Genomic DNA, 27,393 nt, shown 5'->3' with positions numbered 1-27,393 from the left:
TTGTTTTAAATACTGGTTAGAGGGGAATACCGTAGCAACAGGCCTATGGGAAGGATCTGTGATTCCCTGTGGGGACCAGGAAGGCAGGTGCATGCCTGAAAATGTGTGGTATCGTTTGTCATTCCTCCAGCTTGCGAGATTTAAGTGCCAGCTTGTGGATGACCTGCTTCCCACTGCAGGTTCAGCCTCCCTCATGTTACAACTTCACTGAGGGTTTGGGTGTGGTTTACTTTGAAGTTTGTGGCAAAAATGAAATGTTAGATGGTAATAGCTATACCTAGTCAGCGTTCTGCGGTGTGCTTTTAATGTAAGTCTGTACGGCTTGTGGGAAACTGAAGTTGTGCTTGGAGCATCTAAAATGCTCTACTGTTTCCTCATGCGCATAGTCTGGGGAAAAGCATACAACCTCTCTGTGTCCTTTCAGCCTCCCAGGAAAAATTTACAAATAGTATAAATGCAACAAAAATGAACTGCACTTGAATTTTGTGGTCAATGCTTCAGGCTTTATTTTTGTCATGATTTGAAAAAATGTAATGGCATCATTCTAATTCCAGCTCTAAATGCTCATTGATGTGCATTGATCAAACTCCATATTGAAAACATCTAGTTGATTTTTGTCACTGTTATCACCATCACTTCAGAATCTTTTAATGGTCAGAAACCTTTTCTTTTTTGAATGTATTTAATCTGCTTGACTGTGTATCCTCATATCACAGCACTTCAGGAATGGCCAGTTATTCTGTTTCCTCTGCTGTTACTTCCCTTGTGGGCTTAGAAGGTACCGGTATTGCCTCTCGTGCTTTGTACTGCCCAGGGAGTATAGGCTGGTCAGTCTCACCTCTGTGTCTGACAAGACTGTGGAGCAGATCCTCCTGGAAACTGTGTGAAGACATGTGGAGAACAGAAAAGTTATTGGTAACAGCCAACATCACTTTATGGAGGGCAAATCAATGACAAAGCGGGCAGAAGCAATGACAAATCTGGTTGCCTTCTGCAACAGGGATGCAGCCTTGGTGGATAAGGAAAGAGCAGAAGCCATCTGCCTGGACTTGTGCAAACCGCATGATGCTGTTCTGCATGACATCCTTGTCTCTAAATTGGAGAGAGATGGGTTTGAAGGGTGGACCACTCAGTGATAAGTAACTGGCTGGGTGGTTGCACTCAAAGATTTGTGGTTAAGAGCTCGATGTCCAGGTAAAGACCAATGATGAGTGATGTTCCTCAGGAGTCAGATTGGGACCAATATTATTTAACATCTTTGTCGGTGACATGGGCAGCGTGATTGAATGTGCCCTTAGCAAGTTTGCAGATGACACCAAGCTGAGTGGTGTACTCAACATGCTGGAGGGAAGGCATGCCACCCAGATCAGCATTGACAGGCTTGAGAGGTGGGCCTGTGTGAACTTCATGTAGTTCAATAAGGCCAGGTACAAGGTCCTGCACATAGGTCAGGGCAATCTCAAGCACAAATACAGGCTGGGTGGAGAATGGATTCAGTGCAGTGCTGCAGATAAGGGCTTAGGGAAGGTGTTGGCTGATGGGAAAACTCAATATGAGGAAGCGGTGTGTGTTTGCAGCTCAGAAAGCCAACTGTATCCTGGGCTGCATCAAAAGAGGCGTGGCCAGCAGGGATAAGGAGGTGACTGTCCCCCTCTACTTCACTCTCTTGAAGCCTCACCTGGAGTACTGCATTCAGCTCTGAGTTCCCAAACATAAGAAGTACATGGACCTGTTGGAGCAGGTCCAGAGGAGGGCCACGAAGATGATCAGAGTGCTGGAGCACCTCTTCTCTGAAGAGAGGCCGAGAGTTATTCAGTCTTAAGAGGAGATGGCTCTGAGGGAACTTCTTGTGGCTTTCTAGTACCTAAAGGAGGCCTATAGGAAAGATGGGGACAGACTCATTATCTCAGGGATTACTGTGATAGGACAAGGAGTAAAGACTAAACTAGAGGAAGGTTGATGTAGATAAGGGATAAAGAGGAAATTCTTCTCTATAAGGGTGGTGAGGCACTGACACAAGCTGCCCAGAGAAGTTGTGCATGTCCCATTCCTGCAAGAAATGTTCAAGGCCAAGTTGGATGGGGACTCTGAGCAACCTGATCTAGTGAAAGGTGTTCCAGCCCACAGCAGTGGGGTTGGGGCTAGATGAACTTTGAAATTCCTTCTAGCCAAAACCATTCTATGATTTTCTTGGCATAACCAAAGCAAATTCTCATGTTCTCTGCTTATTATTTAGATTCCTTGTCTTTTTCTCAACATATGACATCTTTCTGTGCAATTCTGTTGATTTGAGTCTTAAAATTAGATGCTCTGCAATGGTTTACAGAAATTGAGAGCATCTTGGATGCAGAAGGCGTGTAGGAACACATGTGATAAACTTGTTTTTCTCAAGCACATTGCTTGTGTGTCTTGTGGTCACAAGGAAATAGATTTGGTATGTGGTGCTTTTCCAGATGCTTGAGGTCTGAATTTTTTTCTTTTTTGTGGACTACGATGAGATTAAGATTCCAGTACAGCCTTTGAAATTGAAAGGGTATCAACCATTAGTCTTACTAAAGTATAGTTATATTTCATGACTTGGCATGATGGTTACTATATTTGAGCACTTTAATCACTGAACAATGTTCCTGTTCGCATTTCTAATGATGAATCTAATTGCAAGCTTGACAGCTTGTCATTTTTTTCTGCTTATTTCTGTGGTACTATTTAAAATTCATTTTCAGGTTTTTTATTCTGTAAGACTTTAAAATGGCTGCTAGCTATTTTGAGACTTGTAGCTTCAGTGACTTACTGTGATGATTAGAAATGGTCAAGAATAATTTTACAAGTACAGTATCTAGTAGTGCTAATTTGTTGACACTACACCTTTTTGTCTCAATATCTAAACTTGTGCAATAACCTTCTGGGTGATCTTGCTGCTTGCAGGTGACTCCCAGCCCCCAGCTCTAGTAAAGTTTGCAGTTACCTGGTCAATGACAAGCATGATCAAACTACTGGCTTGAGGAACTGGCAAGAGGAAGATTTTCAGCTGTTCTATTCTACATGTCAGTGAGAGCCATGACTAGCTGAGTTTTGTGTTGCATTTTTATTTCCCCCTTTCTTTGACCTGTTTCTGAAAGTGTTAACTCCATGCACTGTAGGTGCCATATATGTGTTGTTTATCAGGAGGTTGGTGTCTTAGTTCAGTTGTTACAACATCTCAAATTCTCTTATATTATGGATATTATATGAGATAATATTATATATCATTATATATAACAACAATTTTGTTGTTGTACAGCTGAGCAACCACTGATGAGCAAGTACTCATGTTTTCATTACACTCAGGGTGTTGGCAGCATCAGTTTTTCTAAGTCTCTGACTCTTTTTCCTTATTTATCTGCACAGCGCAGGCATTCTCTGCAGTTCAGTTGATGTAACCCATCCATTTACTAGCTTACTGTGAATTTTGGCAACTGGTAAACCCACCAGAGCACACTGCCTTGGAACTTGGAGGGGGACAGTAAATTGTGGCCTCTCCCATACAAAAGGAAACTGCCTTTTTCAAGTCCTTGAGTGTTGGTACTAAGGTGACGCTTTCAATAAAAATGCCATTTCTAAGCCAGCATTACTTGAAGGTGCAAGGAGGATGGGAAGGAAAAGGAAGTGTACTGGGGGTACCTTGGTACAAAGCTCTAGCTTGGCCACTTGTGCAGGCAGCCCTTTGGGTGCTGCAGGAGCTGGTGCAGAGGTGAGATTGCCTGTCCTTTATTGTTCCTGGCTGCTCTTGCAGCACCGTATCATGTCCCACATTGTCATTGCTGTGGCATTTTTCTCCTCCCCTTCCATTCCCAGTAGAACAGTCCCCACCACATTACGCTGTGTGTCAGACCTTGGGGCATAACACTGATGGTTTGAGAGACAGTTGAGATCTTATGGATGTGGTAACACAGAGCCACAGCCTGCATGAGGAATACCTTGTTCAAATATTTTCCTTGAATGATATCATATTTGCAGACTGATAAGAAATAAGGGGAATCCTGGGGACCTTTGAAACAGAAGGTTGAGAGGATTCTTGGGTTTACTTTTAAAAAAAAAAAAAAAAAGTATTTGTTTGACTTCTTGATGCATTTGAAACAGCCGTTACTTTTTGTGGATTTCTTTTTAGTGAGTTATGTTCAGTGATTATATGTAACTAAAAAAAAAAAAAGGTGGGGGATTAAAGCGTATTACATTGCTGAAGTGTAGCTTTTCCATACTGTGAAACTCTGATGTAAGTATCTTGACTTTACAACCCACAGCGTAACGTGGCTGTACGCAGTTTATGAACTAAGTAACTCTGTGTACCTTTTCCTGTGGCTTTCAACCAAACTGAGAAGTGCGCAAGAGGGCAAATTCTTTTGTTGTTGATAGCATTCCACGTTAACGAGAAGGAATTTCTTGCCTATTGCCTATTGTTTACCAAGTGGAAAGAGATCACAAGTTGTATAATCTCTCGCTATATCGTGTGAGGTTTCTTCCCCCCCCCCCCTCCCCCTTTAACCTTGCCCTTGCCAGCCTGTTGATCTGCAGCAGGTGCAGCAGGTGGGTGCTGCAATACACTGCACCTATGTTTTGTTATACGTTGGTCTTATAGGGAGGAGGGGGTGGAGAGGAAGGGGAGGACCAACAAGGAGAGCAAACCCCACAACCGAGGAAGCAGCAGGGCTGAATACAGTTTGGTTTCTGTCTCTCAGGAGCTTGCTCAGCAACCAAACCCAGATTCCAGGTGCAGTATTCCATAATTGGTCTGTAATCATAGAAACAGCGTGTTCCTCCTCTTCCTCTCCTGCCAAGAGTTTCTGGGTGGTGAATGTCAGTAGCTGGAGTTATTTTTAAAGGCAAGAGGTGAGGCTTGTCGTGCAAAGCTAGAAAGAGGGCGTTTGTTTGCTGAACAGAGCTGACATCAAAGTGGAGATTGCTGCCTACTGGCTAGCTGCTGCTTTATGCCAGGTAATCTTTAACGTATCAGTCAGTCACCAAGATCACCGGCTGCATGTGTATATGAGAAACGACCTGTATTTATGATCCAGAAGATTTGCTTTTTTTATTTTTATTTCCATGAGGTGGACTTTGACATTTAGAGGCTCGCACTAATCGTCTTGCAAAGCCTGCTCAGTGCCTAGTGCTTCTAACTCAGCAACTGCTTTCTACTTCTCTCCGCAGGATAACATAAATGTTTTTCTGAAAGCTTGTGAAAATATTGGATTGAAAGAAGCTCAACTTTTTCATCCAGGAGACCTTCAGGATTTGTCCAATCGAGTTACAGTCAAGTAAGTCCTGCGGTTTTGTTTTTCCTCCTCCCTTCTCCCTCTAAGCTTAGCTGAATATGTTTCTCAGTCTTTTTTTTTTGTTTGTTTGCCTATGGAAAATTCTTCTTTTAATCTGGTAAGAGCAGTTCTGAATACTGTGGTGAAGGTTTATGTGTTCTTGAAAGTAGTCAATAAGGTTTGTACAAATTAAATTTCAGAAACTAATTATTAAACCTCACATAAGCAAAGTAATTGTTAATGAATATTTACAACATTTTATATATGAAATGGGATCTGCTTAGGTTATTTTAAGCTTAGAGCAAAATTAGTTGCTAAATAATATAACAAGCATCGCTTTCCTTTATGTTTTGAGATTATTGCTGTGAAATATGAAAGGCTGAGGTGGTTTTTCTGATGGTTGTCTGAATTGCAGTGGAGCTTGGGTACGGTATTCCTGAAGGACTGCTGTTTCCTCTGCTCCAAATATTAACTGGGTGTTTGTCACTGAGTGTCACACTTTCTCTCAGAACGTGTGAGAGTAGAAACCAAGTACAGAATTGCACGGAGTTATTGTCTTGTTTACAGAGGAGGAAGTTTTTCTGTGAAATAGAAGTAGTTTGGTTCTGAGATGTAAGTACTGGATTCTCTAGTTTCAGGACTACTGAGTCTCCTAATATGAGTTTTATTGCTAGTTTCTGAGAGATTAACGTGGAACTTTCTATTAGGCACTTAACAGGTGTTTTAAGATGAACACATCACCAAAAGATATCTTAATGGGGCTTCTTGCTTTGTTACAGTGTTAGTTTCTTTTATTGTGTTGGTACAAAGGATGAATTTATTGTTAAGTCTCCAAACAGGAAGAGCTTTTTCTGTGAACTGTTCTGAAAACGTGTCAAGTTAAATGTTAAGAGCTGATTCATGTCTTAATCTATTGGCTTTATAAAAGAGGAACAGGCAGTAATCCTTCTGTACATACCAGGAAAAAAATAGAGTGAAATGACATCTACTTCTTTTAATTAAAGAGAAATCTCTTGTAGGTGGACTGGATGGTACAGTATTTGTTTTCAGAATGAAAGTTCATACCATTTAGATGTTTGATACTTGGGATGTAAATGCATTTTTTTCCCAATCTTTGACTAATATCTGAAAAATAATTTCTTGCTAATGTCCTGGGGATTTGGCACCCCTCCATAACGCTGGTATCCTCTATGTCAGCTCATATGTCACGCTGAAAGCTGGAGGCTTTTTAAACTCTGCCAAGCTTTCATTATCCACGAAAACCCTTGCTAAAGTTATTTTGGTTGAGGTTTGCTCTAAGGGTACAGGTGAACTGGTTGGGCGCTGTCAGGAGCTCATCCTCAGCGGTGTAAATGGCGAACTGAAACCCAGGGGAGGTCAGGCAGGTAGAGTTAGCAAGCTGTTGTGCAAACTGTGTTGTCCAACTTGTCCCTATGTTAACCACAGTGCCCAAGTGAGGTCAGCCATGAAATTACTCTAGTTGGGTCTGTAACTGTGGAGTTTTTTGTTTTGTTTTGTTTCTTTGGATCCTTTCAGCACTACCAGTTCTGCTTCCAGGAGCAAAGAGTAAGGCTGGAATGTGAATTTGTCATAAGGCAATTGGCATATTACATCATACCTGCTTGGCAATAGATTAATTAGTGTTTTTCAAAAGAGCAGATTTGATCGCTTCTTATGGAAAACAATGCAGGGAGTCTGGGCTAGAGTCAAACGAGCTGGCAGCAGTGTAGGCATGTTCTTTAATTTGTTTCAATGTAAGTTTGACTTTCCACACATTATGTATCATAAAACAGTTCCACAGTACGTTTGAAAGGCTTACGGGGTAATTTAAAACTTCTGTATCTGACCACGTTGTAAAGTCTTAACTGAGCTATGCTAATATGTTTTGATGTATTTACGAGTTTGGAGAAGGACAGGAGGGAAGTTCTGTTTCGAGAAGTGAAGGAAATAAGTTATACCAAGATAACTCTCAATTGAAAAGTTAATTGTACATCATTTGATCACCCAGATGTCAAGCAAGTCTTTAAAATGTTTCCAGAGAAAGCTGTATGTGTCAGGAGAGAAATGCTATCTGATCAAGAACTTTCTGGTCTAACTTTTTAATGTAATAGAAATAAGTAATTTGAGACATTCAAGCAGAATAAGCTATTTCAAAATGTTCTGGTGCCAGTCATCAGAAAAGGGATACTGTTTCATGCATTGCTTTTGTGTTGTCCTCTGTTAACCTTGGTTTCAGCACTGAAAGTAAATCACTCTTGTCATGAAGTGGGAAAACTTTTATAAAAGTCAGCATATGAGAAAAAGATTGCATTTCATTTTTGGCTATCTGGCATTCCTAAGCAAATTTCTTTTGCCATCATCACCTGAAGCTAATTGCCCTCACCTTAAATTAGCTGTGATAGGTTATGCAGGATAATATTAAAGTGTGCCTGAAGCAGCATGTGTTTTTACACCTCAATAGTATTCCAGTTTTCTACCGTTGCATCACTGACAATGTGTGCATTTTATCTACCCAAAGTAGATTAGACAAACTGTTGTTTAAACAGTAAGCTTTTGAGGCTGGGATTGCTGTGAATAGTACGTAGTATTCTGGTAGGCTACTAGTATGTAATACCAGATAGAAAATACTCAGCCTGTGTTGTATATGAAGAGTTCCTAAGGAGGAGGGTGCCATTGAAAGGGTGGATCCCCCTTTAACACTGAGGAGGACACCAAAGTAGTCTTAATATGTCATAGTAAAGCCAGTGGATGAATCTGGCTGGGAGGCTGCATTTCTGACTGAGCCGTAATTGCCTAGTGTGAATTTGTCTCATTGCTGTTTGACCCCCATAATAGCTCTGATACTGGACATCTGCAATGGGAACGCTTCCAGTCTAATGATGCATTATGTGCAGAAGCATTTCCTCCCAACACTTACTTTTGGGGCCTCCTGTGTTGTGGGCCCTTCGGCACCTTACCAGACCTTTGTTGTGTTCCATCTGGGTAGACTTCCTTCCCAGCAGGAAGAGTTATTTTCTCCTTGTACTTTGTTTATTTTCTCCTCATACCCTGTTTCTGAGGTGCTTTCTCCTTTTCACTTCAGCTGATACCACTGTATCTTTGTGTCATCAATAATATACGTTAATGTCAAGCCATTAAGAGATACCAAACTCTTGTTTGTTTGTAGTATTTCTTGAGTTATAGAGCATAAGGTTACCTGTGGCTTGCCAGAAGCAATACTGACAAATAATATTCCTATCTGGTAATGAAGTTGCCACTTTGAATTGTACTTTGTGTTTTATATGTATTTTTTAACGGCAACAGAGATGATGTAGAGGCACAATATGAAACCCTCGTCCGTAATTACTACTTATATCTAGGACAAGAGTCCTCTTACATTTCCAGTATGTTAGCGCCTCTGAGTTCCAAGTAATTATGTGATAATCCTTTTTGCAAAGAAAAAGCTGCTTAAAATGTTATTGTTTAGAAGTTTGTGTGAAGAGGGATGGTTAAAATTACTGGTTGCTGTTCAAAGGATTGCAAGCTTTATGCTTTGCCAGATCAGTGATGAGATTAGTTGTTGTGGTATGGAAAAATACACTGGTATGGATGGCGTCTCTTCTGCCAGTGAACATGACAGTGTAGATTAATGTCTGAGATTTATATTTTGGTATTTCTGTAAATCTGCTGAAGTTACTGCTCAATGGTAGAGCACTGCAATGTGTCATGTTTTCCAATAAAAATTATCCAGATGGACTTATTTCTCACAGTCATATGTATATCTTCCCAGTTATTTGCGTAAATGCATGTGACCCTCTTAAGTTCTCAGTATACTTGCTTTTTAAATTTCTTAAGATCATTTTCAATCAGAAATATTATTTTAAAACACAGCAGCTTTATTTTATTTCGTAATGCAATGTTGTCTTAATATTTCTTTTGATTATTCAATTCTATCACAGTAGGAATGCCATACGAGCCTAGGGACTTGCAGTTGACAGCGCAGTTACTATTTAAAAATGCTAAGCACTTCCTTACCCAGCGCTTTAAAAGTGACACACCCAGTTGTTCCCAGCTGTGGAAGGGTTCTTAGCATAATAAAGCCAAGAAATGAGAATTTCCCAGGACAGATATAAAACTTTGGTTCTGATTGCATTTGTTATCCCAATTATCAGTTTTAAAGGAGGCAGCCTGAACAGTTGGACCAATAGCCAAACTAAAATTTATCTTTTTTTTTTCTGAGCAAATTAATAACTATCTGAAAAGTATAACAGAACCACTTAGTTTCATGGAACGCTAATGATAAATCCAAACTAGTGTGGGATAATACATGAAAATATTAAATGCGCTAAACCAAATTTTGGGAAAAAGAATTCACTGTACTAATCTAAAATGGCAAGCCTTGCTTAAAACTACCACAAGCTCCTACTTCCTAATGTTAATTTTATTACTTTAATTTCATTCTTCAATAAATATCAAAATATTTGACTTCTATTAATGTTATTAGGGTGGGGTTATGTTTAGAGTAGGTTTTGAGTGAAACAACGAATTCTGATAAGATAGCTGGAAGTGTCTCAGAACCTATTGTGTTTCTGAAGATGATGTTTGGATAAGGCCTTCAACTTTTTGCTTCTGTGTACTTCTTTACTTATTCAGCATCAAACATGTACACTAAGTTAAGAAAAATAGTATAAAAGAAGTAGAAAATCCTGTCAAAGAAATCTGGCCGAAATGGAATTAAGTGCATAAACCAGGTGAAGTAGCAGAGCTCTGATTTTACCCCTGGCATTTCTAGCTTCTAGATAGTTTAAACTGTCGATTTATAGTTCCTTCTGAACAAGTATTTCGTATAGTTTCCTAAAGCAAAAAACAATCTTGGAGGAAAAAAAATGGATGCAGCGCTTTCTCTAGAACAAAGGTCTATGTATCTAAAGCCAAGCCGAGAGGAGTAACAGCTGTCATGCTCGCCCTCATGTTCATGAATTTCAGAAGCTAAACTTCTGAGACAGGCTCTCTTACAGTTCAGAGGTAATACTTTCTGAATTGAAGATAAATGTTTAAAATAAAGCTTGAAAATGAAATGCTTGTTAAGCAATGTAGTAGTAAACCTGTATTCTGTGTCTCTCTACCTGTCTGGAGCAGAATACATTTTATATAGTTTTCTTATGATTAAGCTTTGTTTAATTGTTCATTCTTTTTAGAGCTATACAAACTTTTTAAAACAGATGTACAGAATCTCTACAAGCCATATCACAAGTGTTGCCCCCTTACTAAGCCACACTTTCCTCTTTTGGGCTGTCAGAAAGAAAGCTGCCTTAGCACTGGTTAAGCCAAACACAAAACATCCTCTGGTACCTACCTTCTTTATCCCGTAAGTCAGATTACAGTAACACCGGTGCCTCCTTTCAATGGTTTTTTCAATGGAAATTTCCTCACTTGTCTTTTCTGGTGTAACTGCTAAATGTGCGCATATTGTTGGGTGCTGAAAATACCATTGAAGCAGTTGCAAAAGGGGGCTGAATGCAGATGTAGCATCTGCCAGTCTTTGCATCTTAAGAAAATAGCTACATGCCATTAAATAGACTCTAGGTTTTGATATGAAAACAAATTTTATTTTTATTTTTCCTATGTAAATTGATACTCATAACTTCATGTTCTTCGTGACTGGTCTTGAGGAATGTGCTGGGTTTCCTGATTCCATTTGTGTTGCTCTTTCATAGAATCGTAGAATGGTTTGGGTTGGAAGGGACCTTTAAGATCATCTAGTTCCAACCCCCTGCTATAGGCAGGGACACCTCCCTCTAGATCAGGTTGCTCAAAGCCCCATCCAGCCTGGCCTTGAATGCTTCCAGGGAGGGAGCATCCACAGCCACTCCGGGCAACTTGTTCCAGTGTCTCACCACCCTCACAGTAAAGAATTTCTTCCTAATATCTAGTCTATTTCTTCCTGATATCTAGTCTTTGAAGATACTTTCTTCTGAAGCATCAGTGAAGGCAAAGTAAAATTTTAATTCATATGTGATGAATGTTACCACTGCAGAATAGATCATTTAAGAATGCAATCTTTGTAGGAAGCCCTGAATAGGTGGTCTTTTGAGTGGGCGATTATTGTCGGTGCTCTTAAGAATTTCTTTTGCAAACCTGTATCACCTGCAGTCATGTTGACACCTACACGTGAATCTCAGCTGTCATTTAGAAAGGTCAATTGTGTTCTTCCTAATGCTACAGTACAAATGAAAGGTTTTACCAAAATTTGCTGTGAAAAACCTAGTTGAGAAATAGAGAGCGCTATTTAAAAGAAACAGTGATTTGATAGGAAGAAACAGAGGGTCTCTGATTCTTCGAATGCTTATAATTCAATCATGAATATTGGACAGCCAAGTAAAAAGACATGAATAGAAAGAGCTCCTGTACATGCATAGAAAAGAAAGTTTCAATTGTCAAAGTAGTGCCACATCTCAGCCTTTGGTGGACTTCTTCAGGTTTGCTTTGCCAATAGCACTCAGCAATTTGAACTGTCTGGCAATTTACTTACCTAAACGTTTGAGAGGTAATGAGAAACTCTTTTGAGAGTTGTATCCCATTTTGTGCTTCACAAAGAACTGTCGCATTTTAAATTTTGATGGAGATTGTCTAAACAGAAAATAGAGATTTAAAAAAAAAAAAAAGAGAATGCAAGTCAATTTGTGGCTAGGTAATTCAGAGTTCAATTTTGTTGTTGTTAGTATTGAATTCATATTTGAGTCTTACATTGCTAATGTACTTGTAGAGTTGCTATACTTTCTTGAATTTTTTTTTAAAACCCAGGAATTTCAGGGTTATAATGAGAATACATGATGGCTCTGAGCCTGAATCTGCTCTAGTGATTTAATTTTTCTAAGAAACACAGAATATGAGTTGAAAAAGCTAGTTCTAATTTGCCTTTAAAACAAAAACAAAACAACAAAACAAAAATACCCACCCCAGACACACAAAACAGAACCACCCTTTCCTGCCTTTTTTATTCTGTGTAGAATAGAAAGTTGTGGACTGGATGAAAGCCAATTGCTTCAGTGCAAGAAAAATGATAGCAGTTACCCCGAAACTTGTACCTGTGTAAGGTCTTCAGATTCTACCGGAATGGCTGAAAAGTCTATCAGCTCAACGGCTCAAAGAGAGTATCTTTGAATTCAAGTTGAGGGGAAAGGAATGGAAGTGAGGGTTTTCTGGAATGAAAGCCTTTTTAAGGAAAAATTAATTAAAATAATGAATGCTGCTTTTAAAAGTCATTTTCTGACTTCTAGGGAAATAACATTTCTTACACATGTGGTTGTAATAAGTTTTTATTGTGGTAACTAAGTTTCCTAGTGATACTTCCCTTGAAATGGAAAAGTGCAGCACCCTCACTTCAGAATGACTCTAGAAATGTTCCTATGACTTTCTAAGCGTGGAAATTTCCTCTTTCCTGTGGGCATTTTCATATAAGTAAGTTATATTCACACATCCTATTTTAAACATTAAAATTGCTGTGTTTATATTGTTTGTGATAACTCCTTTTCAAGATCATGCATTTCATGTTTAACTTTTATCAACACTAATAATTGTTACGCAGAGGTAACAATGGAGATGAGTATATTTCATCAGTCATGTCAAACTGTTGTGCTCAGTGTGCAATTCTCACACATGTCACTAATTTGCATTAGCTTTAAATCATTCCAGTAAAACCGTTGGAGGTAATCAAATATGTTCCAGACTTTGGACTGTACCTGCCAGGGTTAACCTCCAACTTTTCAGTGTAAAGTCTATAAAATGTTGGGTGTGGTACTGTTTAATCTTTGAACTTTCTCTGAAGTTTCTAATCATGAAGAGAAACGTCTGAGATGGTTCACTTTTTCTCTTGAGTGATTTAACAGGTAACTTACCCTTTTACGGGCCTATAATCTTGATGGTGTTTGATTACCAATTATCTATTTTGTGAGATGATTTTGCTGAAGGAATGAAAAACTTCTAGGGTTCTATGTACAGAAAATCACCTTAACGAACTTGGCAAAATGACATTAGTGTGTGTTAGTAATACTGACAGTATTTCAGATATCGTTAGTGACATGTATCTCTAACCCTATATTGAAATTTAAATATTTATACTACAAAAATGAATGATTTGCTGAAGGAAGTTGCAGTAAATTTTGCTGAAAGATTACATTTTAAAAGTATCTCTGAAAAAATGGTTTTGTACCCCCAGAAAACTTACTATTAGAAGCCTTTACAGTGCTTTTCAATACTCTTTTCAGAGCTCTTTTTTACTTTGTAAAATCTCCCAACCTTTTAGGATCTCTTGAGCATCTGTATTCATTTGTAAGCATGCACATCAATATCCTGGCTTCTCAGGATTTAATTCAGTTTATAAAACAAAGCAATCATGTTGGATGAGTAGTAGTGAGTTATGAAGGAAGATAAAATCTGCATTTTTTTTCTTCTTTGTTGTGGGTTTTTTGTTGTTGTTTGTTTGTTTTTAACACAAAACTGCAGATGTGTCTGAGTTTGGGAGTTAATGGACTTCTAAAAAGAATAAACTTGCATTACCTTCATGTCAATTATACAGAAACACGTACACAAATTTACTGTCTTTAGTTGCTGAATCTGGAATGAATAGAAAGAGCTCCTGTTTTATATGTTAAGGGAAGCTGACTTAAACCTTTTCATGAATACAGGAGTTTGTCAATTAACTGTACTCTGTAGGTAGAGAGAGTAAGGCTGAACAGTGTATTGACAGCTGTAGATTGTACTCGATATCAAATCCTGCTTTGGGCCATTCTTATTCCTCTATTATGATTAATATTATTGTTACAGGGCTTTCAGAGATTTCAGCTCTACTTTTTATTATTGCTTAACCGGAGGACTCAAATAGTGTTCTTCAATGTGGCATTAACAGATTTTCTATTCTGAGTACTACAGTACAATAACAAATGCAGATATCTTTGCAGAGCACATGTTGAGATGGCTGCAGGCTTTTTTTTGTCCATGCTGTCACTGAGACCAGTTAAATGAAATCATGTCCTGTCCCATGGTTATGAGAGCATTTTGTGGGGAGAAGACTGCTAAATAACAGCATGCTTAGCCACATAAAGGTGTGATCTTTTTTTTTTTTTTAATGATAGAGATCTTTAATAAAACCCACATCTAAAGAATGCTTCTCCAGGCTGAAAAAGCTGGACTATGAAGCTCAGGATCTCCAGCTCCAACCATCCTGTTGGCTTCCCCACTCAACTTGCTCTATTTTAGTAATGTCTTGTTGGGCACTGAACTGAAATCCACATTCTATATGTGGCATAACTAGCACTGAGGAAAGGAAGGATGGTCATGACCATCAGCCTTGACCGACGTTTCCTTTCTTACCATCCTCCAGGCCCTGCTCCTCATCCAGCTGTGCCATTGCAGTAGTTAGTTTGTCCAAGCTCAGAACTGGGACTTTGTTCTCCTTGAAAATCACGAGGTTTCCACAGGGCCAGTCCTCCAAATCGAGCCCTACCCTCCTTGTATTGGCTGTGCCCTCCTGGTGATCCCTTCAGCTTGGTGCTGGGGCGTATCAGAAACTGACTCAGAAGGAAAAATGTGAAAGTCACTGTAGCATGTTACTCGGACCAGAGTAAAGAGGTTGAGTAATGCATATTATATTTCCTCTTTCCTTTCCCTTCTAGAAAAGATGTCCAGTGAATGTAAACACGTACACACCTTTGAACCCAGTACGTAAAGATACTCATCAACTGACGTGGATTCCAATGCATTATATGATAAAATAGTCAATTGGGGTGGGGAAAGGGAGACTAAGTTCAAAATGCTTTTACTTTTGTAAAGGATATTGAATTACAGACAGCCACTTGTGCCCTGTGAATAAGTGCTCAAATATGCTTGTCAGATTTATGATGCAATAATTCATGCTTTTTAACTCCATGACCTGATGTCTATAAGATGTTCTCAGCCATGATCATTTTCTGGGAATGAGGGATGTGCTTGGTAAAACATTAGCTAAAAACGCTCAAGTTAACAGAGGGCACAATATACTTATATGTGGTTTGACTTTAAGATTTGATCTGTTTCCATCACAGATCTGTGCAATTAGGGAATTACTGCTAAATTCTACAGACTAATCCTAATCCATCCAAATTTATCAGTATTGACTACTCTAGTAAGAAGCTTTTAATGATCTTTTGCTAATTTTTTAGATATGTTATTCTTTACATGTGTAAATACAAGGAAAACTTGGGTTATTTAAGTGAAAACAGGAAAGTCAGAACAATTCCCATTTCATGTAGAAAATGATAAACTACGGAACAGATCATGCTATTCAGGACTGAAATAATAGGGTTAATAGTTCTGTGAGAGTTTTGTGAAAGTATCTGTTCAATAGCAGTCAAAAACAAAAAAAACCACCCCCCCAAAAAAAAACCAAACCAAGAAAAAGCCCCACCCAGAAATAAAACCCAAACATTGCTAAGAATTATTAGGACTAGAAGGAAAAATGGCACATTATTGTGCTGCTGTGGGTAATCTGTAGTTTGCCAGTGTCATAAATATCACATGAAGCTTTGGGGCTTGATCACTTACCCCTCTGTTATTCTCCTCTCGCCTCTCCTAATACCCCAAAAAGCCTATGAATCCAGTGGCATCAAAAAATCTTAATTCTCATAATGCTTGTACCAAAAATGGGAATTAGCTTCTGCTGCTTGTTTAAATGTGATGGAAGTCCTTAGCCAGAAAGAGGGAGGATGAATCCCTCCTTAAGCGAAGGGGAGATGGACAAAGTAACGAACAACAAATATAAAAACCTTACTAGGAAGTAGTATAGCAGAGTAACTGAGCTACTCGCTGTGTCTCATTCTTATTGAGCAATCATCCAAATGAGGGGGTAGTAGGTTTCCTTGTCAGACGATGCTGTGTAAGATAAATGTTGAGTTCATGGGGTAGTGGAGAAGTTCATGGAAGAGAAATCTCTTAAGAGTTACTTAATATAGGGAAACCACATCTAGCTTGGGAAGTCCCTCTATTTTCACTCTTCCTTAGGCAACCACTTAGAGTTGCACAGGAGGGTGGGATCCTGGCTCAATAGGGTTTTGATGTGGCCCTATGTGGATGTTCCTGTCTGAACTTCTGCAAAGGTCACATCCAGTGAAAGGTGGTTTGAACTTCTGTAAATTTATGATAGCTGCCTCCAAGAAGCATGACTAAGGAAGGAAATCAGGCCAGCTTCTCTGGAAGCAATTGATTTGATTTGCTCAGTCAGTCAAACAGTCTACCACTGTTAAGCTTTAGCAGGAGTGGAACGTTGTATACAGAGGTATCTGAGGAGGTGATTAAAATTGTGGTTGGGAAGCATTATAAACCTCTTAATCTAGACCAGTGTTTGACTACTTCTACATGAAACATTTTACAATCATGGAGCTGGAAAAAAAAAATATATATATATACATATTATGAATTCTTAGAAATTTTAGTTTGTTTTTCTTATCAACAAATTTGGCATTTTACTAAAAGCTGTGCAGGAATAATAGGTAGGAATAGGTGAAATTTTCTGCCGATATGCTGGCATGTATTTGTATAAACTATATTCAGAATCATTAGTTAAAACCTACATCTCCTCTAAAAATATCAGTTAATTTAAGATGGCTTGTTACTGATTTTGACATGGGTAATGTAACTAAAATCACACATCAGATGGTTATGCAGAAGGCACGCCCACCCAGCTTGAATAAGCACAGAATAAGATGTATCAGTAATGAGATTCCTCTGCTGGGTTTATCCTGCAAAACACTCACTTCTGCTGTGCAGAACACTGTATTCTTTGAAATCTGAGCTCATCGCTTGTATTGGATATTGACCGCTGTTGAGAAATCACAAAAGTCGCTTAGCAGTAGTTATTTATTAGTATTATTTGCCATTTCATTATGACGTTTTTTTTTTCTTCAGGAGGAAAGCAGTTATCTTGCAAAAGAATAGCTTTTATTTTTATAAACAACATTTTGTCATTCTGAGGCATTTTCCTCTTCTAATTGTGACCACATTCCTTTTTCTAATACTATTTGAATAAATTGTGAATGCATGCAACAAGATAGTTGATTTAATTAAGACATACCCTGTACAGAAATTTCCAGTTATTCAGGTGGTATAGTCAGTCAAGGGTGGTGATTGTCACAAAAACAATGCAACTGTGCTTGCAAACTTTTTATTCTATGCAGTACTCTTTTTTTTTTGTTGTTCAGGTGGGACAGTAAGCCTTTGAATCCATGGGCTGATGGCAGCCAACAAGCCTGCATTCCTGAGCTTTGTTTGCTTGGGTTTGTGTGGGCAATGGCTGCACAGTAGCTGCACTCAGCGGTGCATGCAGGACAAATTCAGTTCATTGCCTGACTTCCCAGTACGGATGTAGAGGATGAGTGTGTAGTGTTGGTTTGAATACTCAGAGTAAATTAGGCCGGTGCTCCATGTTTATGCTTCGTCAGGTGTCTTCCAGTGTTGCTTGATAAAAGACACTTGATAATTTTCCTTCTTTTAATGGACAGTGTGAGTTTTATGAGGAAAAAAGCTGGAGGGAAGTGCTGGGGCTTCTTGACTTAATCAGAAAGCATATTTACACAACAAGGTGCTATGGCAAAAGGGCAGAGAAGTGTGTGTGGGAGCTGGAGAAAGTAAAACTGAGAAGAATCTGAATGCAAGGGTTGGATTCCAATTTGAGGAATTCAGTTCAAGTGTCAGTTTTGAAATCTTTGCTGAACTGAAACATCAGCTGAAATGGGGCTGAGACGAGAAAGGAAATCTTAGTGCATCAAATATCCTTTCTCCATAGGACTTTTTTTAGCTTTTAGTTTATACATTTTTCCAAAACATGAATTTTGCAGTGAAAAAGTGCAATGGCTTGAAAAGCTGTTTAAATAGAAATATACACTGAGCATGAAGATATGTGAGAATATAAAAATTCAAGGCCTATTTCCTTCAAACAGCTCAAATATGAGCACATGAGTGAAAATGATTAAGTAGGTCAAAAAACAGTCTGCTTCCAATGTAGCGTGTTCTGTGAAGAAGACAGGAGTGTGCTGGTTCAGACAGTACACAGCCTCCCTCCCCTCATTTTGCTTGAACCGAGGTAGATCTGCATGATCAAGTGCACTGGATTGACTTGACTACTGGGCCATGGGAACAGCAACATTTTCACTACTGTAGCCAACTCCAACCCACCATGGTGCCTATGGTGCATGTCATTGGCACAAGCAACTCCGTCCCACTGGAGTAGCATCTCACCGTGGCTTTCTCCTCACTTGTCTTTCTATTTCCACAAAAATATTTAGTATTTCTCTGCTGTGCTGCTTGGTGTAAATATCTAACCTGAGCTCTGCCTAAATTTCTGTGTTGTGCTATGGGTACTGTTAGAAGATAGAAGTCAGGACAAAAAGGAATGAGGGTAAAATGTGATTCAAAGCTAATGTAAATGAATGAAGTTTGTTTCCTTTTATTAATTGTGATGTATGGCGAAATGGATCTTAGCTGTTCCCAGAAGCATTGCAAGTCATTGTCTGCTTCACAGAAATCCATTTTCCAGTTGTCAAATACAGTAGCTATTAAGGGAGAATGGTTTGCATTTGCATACCTACAGGTGCTTTCTCAGTCTCACAGAGGAACCTGAGCTGAAAGGCTCTGTATGAGATTAACTTCAGTCCAGGGGAGGTGGGGAAGCAGTGAACACACTGAATTTCTCTTCTCTCCTGTTGTCCAGGAATGTATTTGTGTGGTTTCCTAAGTGTAAAAGTGGCATGTTGCTGTCTAATCAGTCAAACAAGAGAGAAGCTAGCTTTTATTTCCTGGGGCAGGAATCTTTTTGATGGAAACATACCAAAGGCATAGGTACTTATGTAAGGAGCTTTTGTGTGCAGGATTTTTGTCAGGAAAGCAAATATCTTCAAGCTCCTAGAAACTGTTTGGTCAGGCTTAATTGCATGTAGGCTTTGGCATACAATGTTTAATGGAACATGTTCCTGTTATTTGCGCATCTGTAGATACAGGAGAGACAGGGTTCCTTACAAGCAGAATTAAATAGCAGTGAGAGTGAGTGGTGGAGGAGAGCTACTAAACAGTGGTTTTTTCTACCTCAAGCCATGAGAATATTCTCCAGCTAATTATTTTAGGTTATTTCAGCTCTTGGTACTGTGAATTCTTTGTTAATGTTATGTTTTTAATTTTGAGGGCTGCCTACAATTAGAGAACTAGTGTATTAAGGTCAATATTTACCTGTAAAATATCCTAGTCTGAATTTTCCTGTAAATTAAGAGACAGTAGCATCACCTAAGTTTTAAGCCCCTTTACTGTAGGTGATCCACATGCTACTGCTTCTGTGGTTTGGAATAGTATTTTGATCACTCTCCAGCTAATTTGGAATGGGATACCTGATGAAGATGGCTTCGTTTTGGTTTTGTTCTCCATTGCTCAGGCTTCTCTGCCAGGCAACTTGCAAAACAAACAGCAGCGCAGGGTCAGCCTCCAAAGAGTATGCGCTTTGAAGTAGAAGACAGGTGGCGGTTACTCTTTAATGGTATTACAAAAGGTAGCTGTAGAGGTTTTCATGTATTTCCTTATTAAGGTGTGTAACATCCCAACCCTTATGTTGAAAAAATTAGTGAGTAATTATCACCAAAAAATCATATTGTACTTTCCTTGATGGCGGAGGATATAGCTGAAATTTGTTTGTAGCCAGGATTTGAAAGTGTCTGGTTCTTTGAAATGATAGCTTGTAAGTGATGATTCACACAGAAATACACAAAGATAAGTGTTAGACGAACTGGATATAGATGGTCATCTTAAAGGCCCTATAGAAGACAGAGGGCAGAAAATGTTGGTTCATTAAACAAAGCAAACTGCAGCTCATTCTAAAATTTCTCAAAATAAAAAAAAAATAAGGACAGCGTACCCCATGACAGTCTGTTCATGGGGTAGAATTGGTTTTTGGTTTGACTTTGGTAATGACTGTACTGAGTTGTCTTTGGTACTCCTTGGTCACTTTTCTACTTGTGGAAACACTTCAGTAAGGCTTGGTTGTACCTGTGAAATGCAGAATCCACTGTGCAAACTAAAATTAACCAGAATAAAAGCCATTTATTTTTTTAAAGAGAGCATAATTTCAAAGCACTTTTCATCTTCAGATGTTACTCTGAGATCAGGAGCATGTTAGCAAATGTATGGGGTGGTAGTTGGTTAAACACTCAAAATGAGCGTATTTGAGTCTTTACATAGTGCAGCTGAGCACAGAGTATATGGAAAAATGTATGTGCAAAGAACATTTGAACATGTATGTTCAAAGTCTTATTTCACACACAACTTGTGGATTTCCATGCTTGTATCAGCCTTCATCAGTGCTAAAATTCCAGTGTCACTGCTTAAAAAGAGAAGGGATTAGGGAGTGTTCTTGACGGGAATTTGTTTTCTCTCTTTTTAGAGAATGATACCTCATGACTTCAATCCTTTGTTCTTTTTCTGGTAGCTTTTCTTTGTGAAACATTGCTTGGCTTTTGTCGGTAACTTTATTATACAGAGAACTCAAATATATTCACCTGTGTACCTGTCCTGTGTGTGTTAGTGCTGTGTTGTGCTTTTTTCCCCACCTCTTAAGAAGCTTAGGTAACTGTGTAATTAAATGAACTATTATTAAAAGTTACATACCTGACATTCTGTCCAGAGTTCCTTCTACAGTTCTGGATTTCTTTCCCTGGGGAAAGCTTCCACAGATTCTTTCCTATCTGAAAGAAAAAAATTGAGGTGCATACTTTTACATGTACTCAATGTGCTATTGTCCAAGTGAGGTGTGGTAGCGGACTTAACATTTATAATCTTTTTTTTTGACTGAACAATAAATATTTGACTACCAAAGTAGTTCTGAATCAGTGTCTTCCAATAAATTAACATCCAACAGATGGCTGGTTTGTTGTAGCATGAGCTGTTTTTGATGGAACTGATTTATGTTATTAAAAATGAGCCTTGCATAACTTACACTGCAGTATAACCTATTTTTGAGTACACTAAAAAACTTGTACTCTGCCATAAATATACTGCCTTGATGATGATGACTGTTGCATCTTTGTACCTGCACTTACTAAAAGCCATTGAGAATACTTACTTTAAGATACAGATTTCAGTAGATTAATTGGATCATGAATTGCTTCTGTACTCACACGTAGGGCGAATAATATGTAAAGAGCTCTCTAGCCATATTTTTCATAGCTGCTTTCCCCACCTGTACATTGCTATGTAAAAAGAAAGGGGAAGCATATTGCAAAAACGGGTAGTGTAGATCTTAATAGCCAGTCAGCTTTATGTGCATAACATGGCTCAACAGTTTGCCACCTGGCAATCTTTAGTATTATCTTCATATTTGCTTATCTCTCGCATATGCTATCTCTGGGTCAACAACCTCTTCCTAAACCATTGGCAGAGACTTATTTATTCTTCTCATTTGAGGATGTTACTTGCTGTTCCTTCACTGCACTGGTTAACTACTTTTTGTAGTTCTGTTAGTTTAGAGTTGGAAAGAATTGGAGACCTTGGAGTCATTCTGAGTCTCATTATTCCAACGTGCACCCTGGTGATGAGACTTCTGAGATGGCTTCCTGTGTGATTCTTCTCCAATCATAACCTGTGTGATTCTTCTTGAATTGTAACTTGTTGCAAGTAGGCTAGCAACTCTAGAATTGAATGTAATCAAGAGATAAAACATACAGTTAGTTTTATTGGACTACCTTTGCGTTTCTCATTCTCTCTGCATTCTTAGTCTCAATGGGGAATGATGAGGATTTGGCTTTTCATTGAACTGGAAAATAGTTAATGTAGTGACAGCAGTGTTACTGTTGGGACTTCAAAACTCAAGAGGACTAAAAAGATGAAAATGGCTGCTTCCGCAGACGTTTCCAAAGTAGCAGGTCTGGATTAGCAGTTGCTATGCAATGTGCGGACTCTTTCCTAAGAAGCTAAGACTTGCTGTAGCTCACTGTTGCCACTGACATACTTTGCAGCTTAATCATTAGTCTGATATAATCATTGCAATGATTAAATGCAATAATGAATACAATTCATAGCATATACAGAGATCCTTAAGATGTAGAAGCCATGAATCCCTAAATGAGAATTCTCTGGTTTCTGCTAACCTTATCTGGATCAAAATGTCTGCCCAGTTCTTGTGTGGAAATTGAGGATTTTGGGGTGAAGGATTTGTACAATAGCCTCTTCCACAGCCTAAGGGTTGTTTTCATTATCCAGGCTCTGCAATTTGAATGTCTTCTGGGAAGGATAGCTTACAACCACCATGTGTGTTTTAAGGAGCCTACTTCTGGCCAGACGGTTGGTGAAATTCTGCAGACGGTGAACTGTAGTTTCCAAGAGTTAATATATTAGTATCTCTTTTCTCATGAGAAGGAAGACTCCTAATTTAGCATTTACTCATGCACTTATTAAAAACGTTGGGAATATTGCCATGGCCTCACTTGGAGCAGAATTGAATCTTTTTGCTCCACTCCCTCCCTGCCACCCGATTGAGTTGTAATAGCTTGTTGGAGCATTTTGGTGGTGTCTTAATTGGTGTATCAAGCTTTTTTCCTCAGTCATCAGTTTCATGATACAAATTACATACTTCATGAGTACCAGTGAAAGAGATGGTGTGAGATCATCTACAGTTCTGTGGCTAGGATTATTTTCCTGTATCATTAAGTTTTTATTTTCAAACTCCTCTAACTTTACTACAGAAACTCCAGCACATTTGGTTTCAGTAGGCTGGGATGCTCAGAATATTGCATGATATAAGTTCTCCAACCTCAGAGGTATATGGTCAGACTAGCTTTTTCTTGCCACCCCCTTTTTGCCTCCCACACAGACCTTCTAACATTCTGGCACAGCAAGTATTTGGATTTCTACCCATTCTCTCACTTTGCAGAAAAGAAGCATTCATTTTTCCAACATTAAAAACTTGGCCAGAAAACCTGGCCCAAAAGTTTAATGTTTTGAGCAAATGTTTAAAAATACCCTCTATCTGACTTGGCTGCTTAAAGTAGCTTTAAAGCACCTCTGTCCACTAGATTGTAGAGGACAGATTCTCTATCCTCCAAAAAGAAAACACTTATCCAGTGATTCTGATGGCAACAAATTGAATTTAGTTATTTCATATATTACAGAAAGAAATCTGAAGCTATAACTAACCTAAATAAAGAATAGTTAATATCCACATCCTTAAGTATCCCATGTAGTTCCATTACATGGATGTGTTCCAGGAACTGAGGACAGGAGGTGGGAATTGTAGCAAATAGGGATCAAAGTATTCGCTCACCTTGGATCTTGTTTGCTCCCTGAAACAACAGGGCACATTTTTGCTGAGAGTAGTGCACTCTGTGAAACTTGATTCTTGTGTCTTGTTTTTTGATAGCTTCTAGAAGAGCTGATTCAAGGAATTATATTCTCTTCCAGCATTATTTCTGATAAGGTTGAATAAATTTACACTTGACTCTGCATTAATTGAAGTGTTCTTTCATGAGTCTGACTCTGCCTTCCCATATGAAGGCAAAGAAAAGGTAGGAAATTTTAAGGACTACTCATATTTCTATGATCTGCATACCTCACTTCTTTGTGTACATATGCTTGAACTCAAGTTAACAGAGATCTAGCTTTCACAGAGAAAAGTCAGGTTCAGCCTGTGTTTTATGTTTTTATGTGATGTTGTGATCCCTGTTGCTAGGGTAACTCAAAGAAACATGAAATCAGGAAAATCTCAAAAAGGAAGCATTATAATTTCTTCAGTGCTTCTTGTTTGGTTGTGAGATAATTTGCCAAAATACTACACCAAAAACCCAGTAGTCTTTGAAAGTTTTTATTCCAAACGTGGACAGTAAACTAAATGATGCAGTCATGCAGTAGTGATTTATTTCTACTTCAGGACAAATTCCAACATAGTTTTAACTTGCTTCCAAAATCTTTATCATGGAGTAAATTGCACTTACCTTGTACCTCCATTTTGTCAACATCATTCTGTCCATCTCCACAAATAATTTGAAATCTTTCCAAAATCTCAGCTCTAGCATATTTTCCCAAAAGCTGTGCTTTTAGTAATCCCCCTTTAAAATGCTGAAGTATTTTTTCTTTAACAATGCGGCTTGAACATAAAGAGGGCTGAGGTTGACGCTAACCCAGTTCTTGTTTCAGATTTTGTCCTCAGCCAGCATTAAGGGATCAGCAGTATTCACGTCAATATTGAGATAGTTCAAGCTAGTGGATATTTCATCTGCTTCAGTTTTTTGCAGTCTTAGTTATTTTGTGGTGCAAAGGAATGGGAAAGTCCGGCCTTTATAGCTGAGTTGGCTGCCTCTTTTCACCTAGTAGCTGCCAAAAGGCATGTCCTTTCCTGTGTAGCTTAACCAAAACATAATACAGACATCCAAAATAAGATAACCAGTCCATAGATCTGAACACAGAGTTTATCCAGAGATTTTCCAGGGAATACTTTGTTTAGAATGCTAAGTAAATTTTGTTCTCATATCTAATACTTTTGCCAGCATTACAATTGAATTGCTGTAGAGGAAAAAATTAGCCATCAGAAATATGTGCAAGTTACTCTCAAGTCCTGCATTTCCCACATACCCCAAAATGCAAGGGCTCTGACTGCAGTCTACATTTGCTTGTCTCCTCTCAGGAAGATGAATTCATCCTTGTGTGCCTACCTGTTATAATTAGTCTTGATTCGCCTGAAGAGGTGGTGACTGCAGTACAGTAAGTCTTGACCACCTCCGATTCACAAGCCGTGGATGGGGCATCTGTAGTTTTTGTTTTTAGCAACTCACTTCTGCGCACTTAATTGTTTTCTGTTTATGCATTAGAACAACAGCAACCGAGTAAATACCTCCCTGCAGTGTTGAAACTTAATATGAATGCAGGCATGAGCTTAGCAATACTCGGTGTAAGTAACTGTCAGTCATATTTTTTTTGTCACCTGATACATTCTTTGCTGAATATCATGTATAAATTACATAGTATAGGCATGTGTTTTTAAGACATCCATCAAAATTAATGAGAACTCTTGAAGCTGGGTGTTGTAAACTGGTGAGCTATTTTGCTTACATACAAGGAATTTGTACATCGCCACCTGTTTGCTTGATGCAAAAATAAAGGATTATGTTTACCAAATTTTGCTCTGAGCATAAAGCAAGGCAGGAGATTGAAGGTAGTCATCTTTTTTTTTTTCCTCCCATCTGATTATATAGGTTATAAAAATCTCTGTGTCTCTCAGTAAGCGAAGATGTATCATCTACCAATTCCTATCTGTTCCTCAGGGATCACCACTGAATGCTTTTTCCTAACTGAACAATTGTATTAATCCTGGGTAAGAATGCACACAGGCAGTTGCTATGGAGTAGTAGGTACATGGAAAATATTTACCCTAACTTACCTTGCAGTGAGTTGTTTATCCATACCCTGTGTGGGTGCAGCGGTATCTGAGCAGTACTGAGGGAATAAGTGAGTCAGCTTTGAGGACTATTCTGTAAAATTGCCTCTAGTATACTTCTGTGGCAAGTGGGGATATAAGAGTGAGAGTAAAAAGAGCAATAATTTTGGAACTATTAAATAATGGCAAAGCAGCATCAGGCAGTAGAGAAGGTGAATGTTGGTTTTGCCTTGAAAAAAATAATGTGAGTTGCCATGGTTGCTGCAGTTCATCTAACGCAAATTATATGCTTTATACAGAATATTTTTCTGTAACTCTTAGTACTATTTCTGTGCTAGTTAGCAACTATACATTCATGTATTCTTGTATGTATTTTCAAAAACTCACAGGATCTCACTGAGTTGCCTATTTTGATAGTTGTTATTCAGTGAGACCCCACGGAAACACCAGCTGACCCTTTTGGAAAGAAAGTTAACACAAGCATGAGTCCCCATATGGATTTCTCTTCAAATTCATCTTCAAAATTCACACAAAATGATCTAGTATGGTAGGGGAGAATGAAGGGAGAGATCTTCAAAACAGAGTGCAAGAGAAGATAAAGCATGCAAAAAGGGACCAGTCAACAAAGCAACACTAATTATTACAAATGCTGTCATATTCTTTCATATACCTCAAGGTGTGAGCAGGAAGCTCTCATTCTCCGCCTCCTCTTTATCTGGAGGTGTTACTGCAGTGCTCCCTCCCTCTCCCCTGCCAACCCCTGACCTGAGGAGCGCTCAGGTTATCAGCCAGGCTCCTCTGCACAGGCTCGTTCCTTTGGCACTGTTTTTTTTGTGGGCATATTGTTTTGGATTGTTTTGGTTTTATTTGACAGATATGTCATCTTCCCTGCAATATCCTGAATATTAGCTTCCTCTCAGGGGAAGCTCGTGGCTCAGGCTGAGCTATGAGGAAGCTGGCGGAGGCGGACCACCCAGGGAGGGGTAGGAAAAGAGGGTGAGGAAATGGATAATATGAGTGTCCTGTAACTTGCTGGGGCTGATGCACATTTCTAGAAGTGCCTGTTTTTGTTTTGATAAGAGGTTTAAGAATAGCTTGGCATTATGGGTGAGATCAGCTAGGAAGCACTGTGCTCGGAGGCAGTGTGATGGGCTGGGCTCTGAGGCAATGAACCAGGCCGTGTTCCCACGGAGGGTGTTGTCCTGCCCAATTCCTTCGCTGCCCTTCCCCTCTTGGGCATCCCCCTGCTCCCCACCCCTCTTGCCCCTTCTTTAGCAGGTGAGGGTGTGGGCTGGGGACAGGCTGCTCGGTCAACAGGGCCCGCAGAGCTCCCTGCTGCATGCCGCTGGTTTCGTAGGGGCATGGAGAAACGCTTTCTGCCGTCATTTACGCCTGACACTGTATACAGTTACAATGTAAGTGGCATGGGGGTGCGGTGGATACGTTGCTATGGAAAGTACATGTGCTTTTTGTATTTATAGAGCAGTCAAGAAAGAAGGTGTGTTTTCCAAAGCTGTTCTCGAGTGCTTCTGCAGTACCAGACCATTTTGTTTCCAGCAATCTTAGCAGTGAGCTGTGGCTCTCGGGGTTGAATATCAGTTCGCCGAGAATACAAGTGCTGGCTGGAGGAATGTCCTCGTGTCTCTGTGCCCATGCCACGGTCCTGCCGTCCATTGAAGCCTTTCTATTCTG

At 39.1% G+C, this 27,393-nt stretch overlaps 1 protein-coding gene and 1 long non-coding RNA gene across 8 annotated transcripts in view; one reads left to right on the top strand and one right to left on the bottom strand.

The window, feature by feature from the left end:
* Nucleotides 1-27,393, top strand: part of LMO7 (LIM domain 7) — a 130,114-nt gene that overhangs the window by 52,694 nt on the left and 50,027 nt on the right. For all 6 annotated transcript variants that reach the window (XM_021417278.1, XM_021417272.1, XM_021417252.1 and 3 more), the window contains exon 4: nt 5,185-5,291. In XM_021417278.1, coding sequence (XP_021272953.1) covers nt 5,185-5,291 — 107 coding nt within the window. The remainder of the gene's footprint in view (nt 1-5,184; nt 5,292-27,393) is intronic.
* Nucleotides 544-27,112, bottom strand: LOC110408513. Of its 2 annotated transcripts, XR_002444375.1 has the most exons (5): nt 24,980-27,112; nt 21,823-21,964; nt 20,946-21,022; nt 11,800-20,095; nt 544-1,875 (listed from the first exon to the last, which is right to left on the bottom strand). It is a non-coding gene; the product is annotated as an uncharacterized LOC110408513 (long non-coding RNA). The 2 variants fall into 2 exon arrangements; XR_002444376.1 differs by lacking the exon at nt 544-1,875 and having other exon boundaries at nt 17,142-20,095; nt 23,469-27,112.

Source organism: Numida meleagris, chromosome 1, assembly GCF_002078875.1.
Source record: "Numida meleagris isolate 19003 breed g44 Domestic line chromosome 1, NumMel1.0, whole genome shotgun sequence".
Lineage (NCBI taxonomy): Eukaryota > Metazoa > Chordata > Aves > Galliformes > Numididae > Numida > Numida meleagris.
Note: the sequence above shows the minus strand (reverse complement) of the source record. Positions and strands in the feature narration are given on the sequence as shown.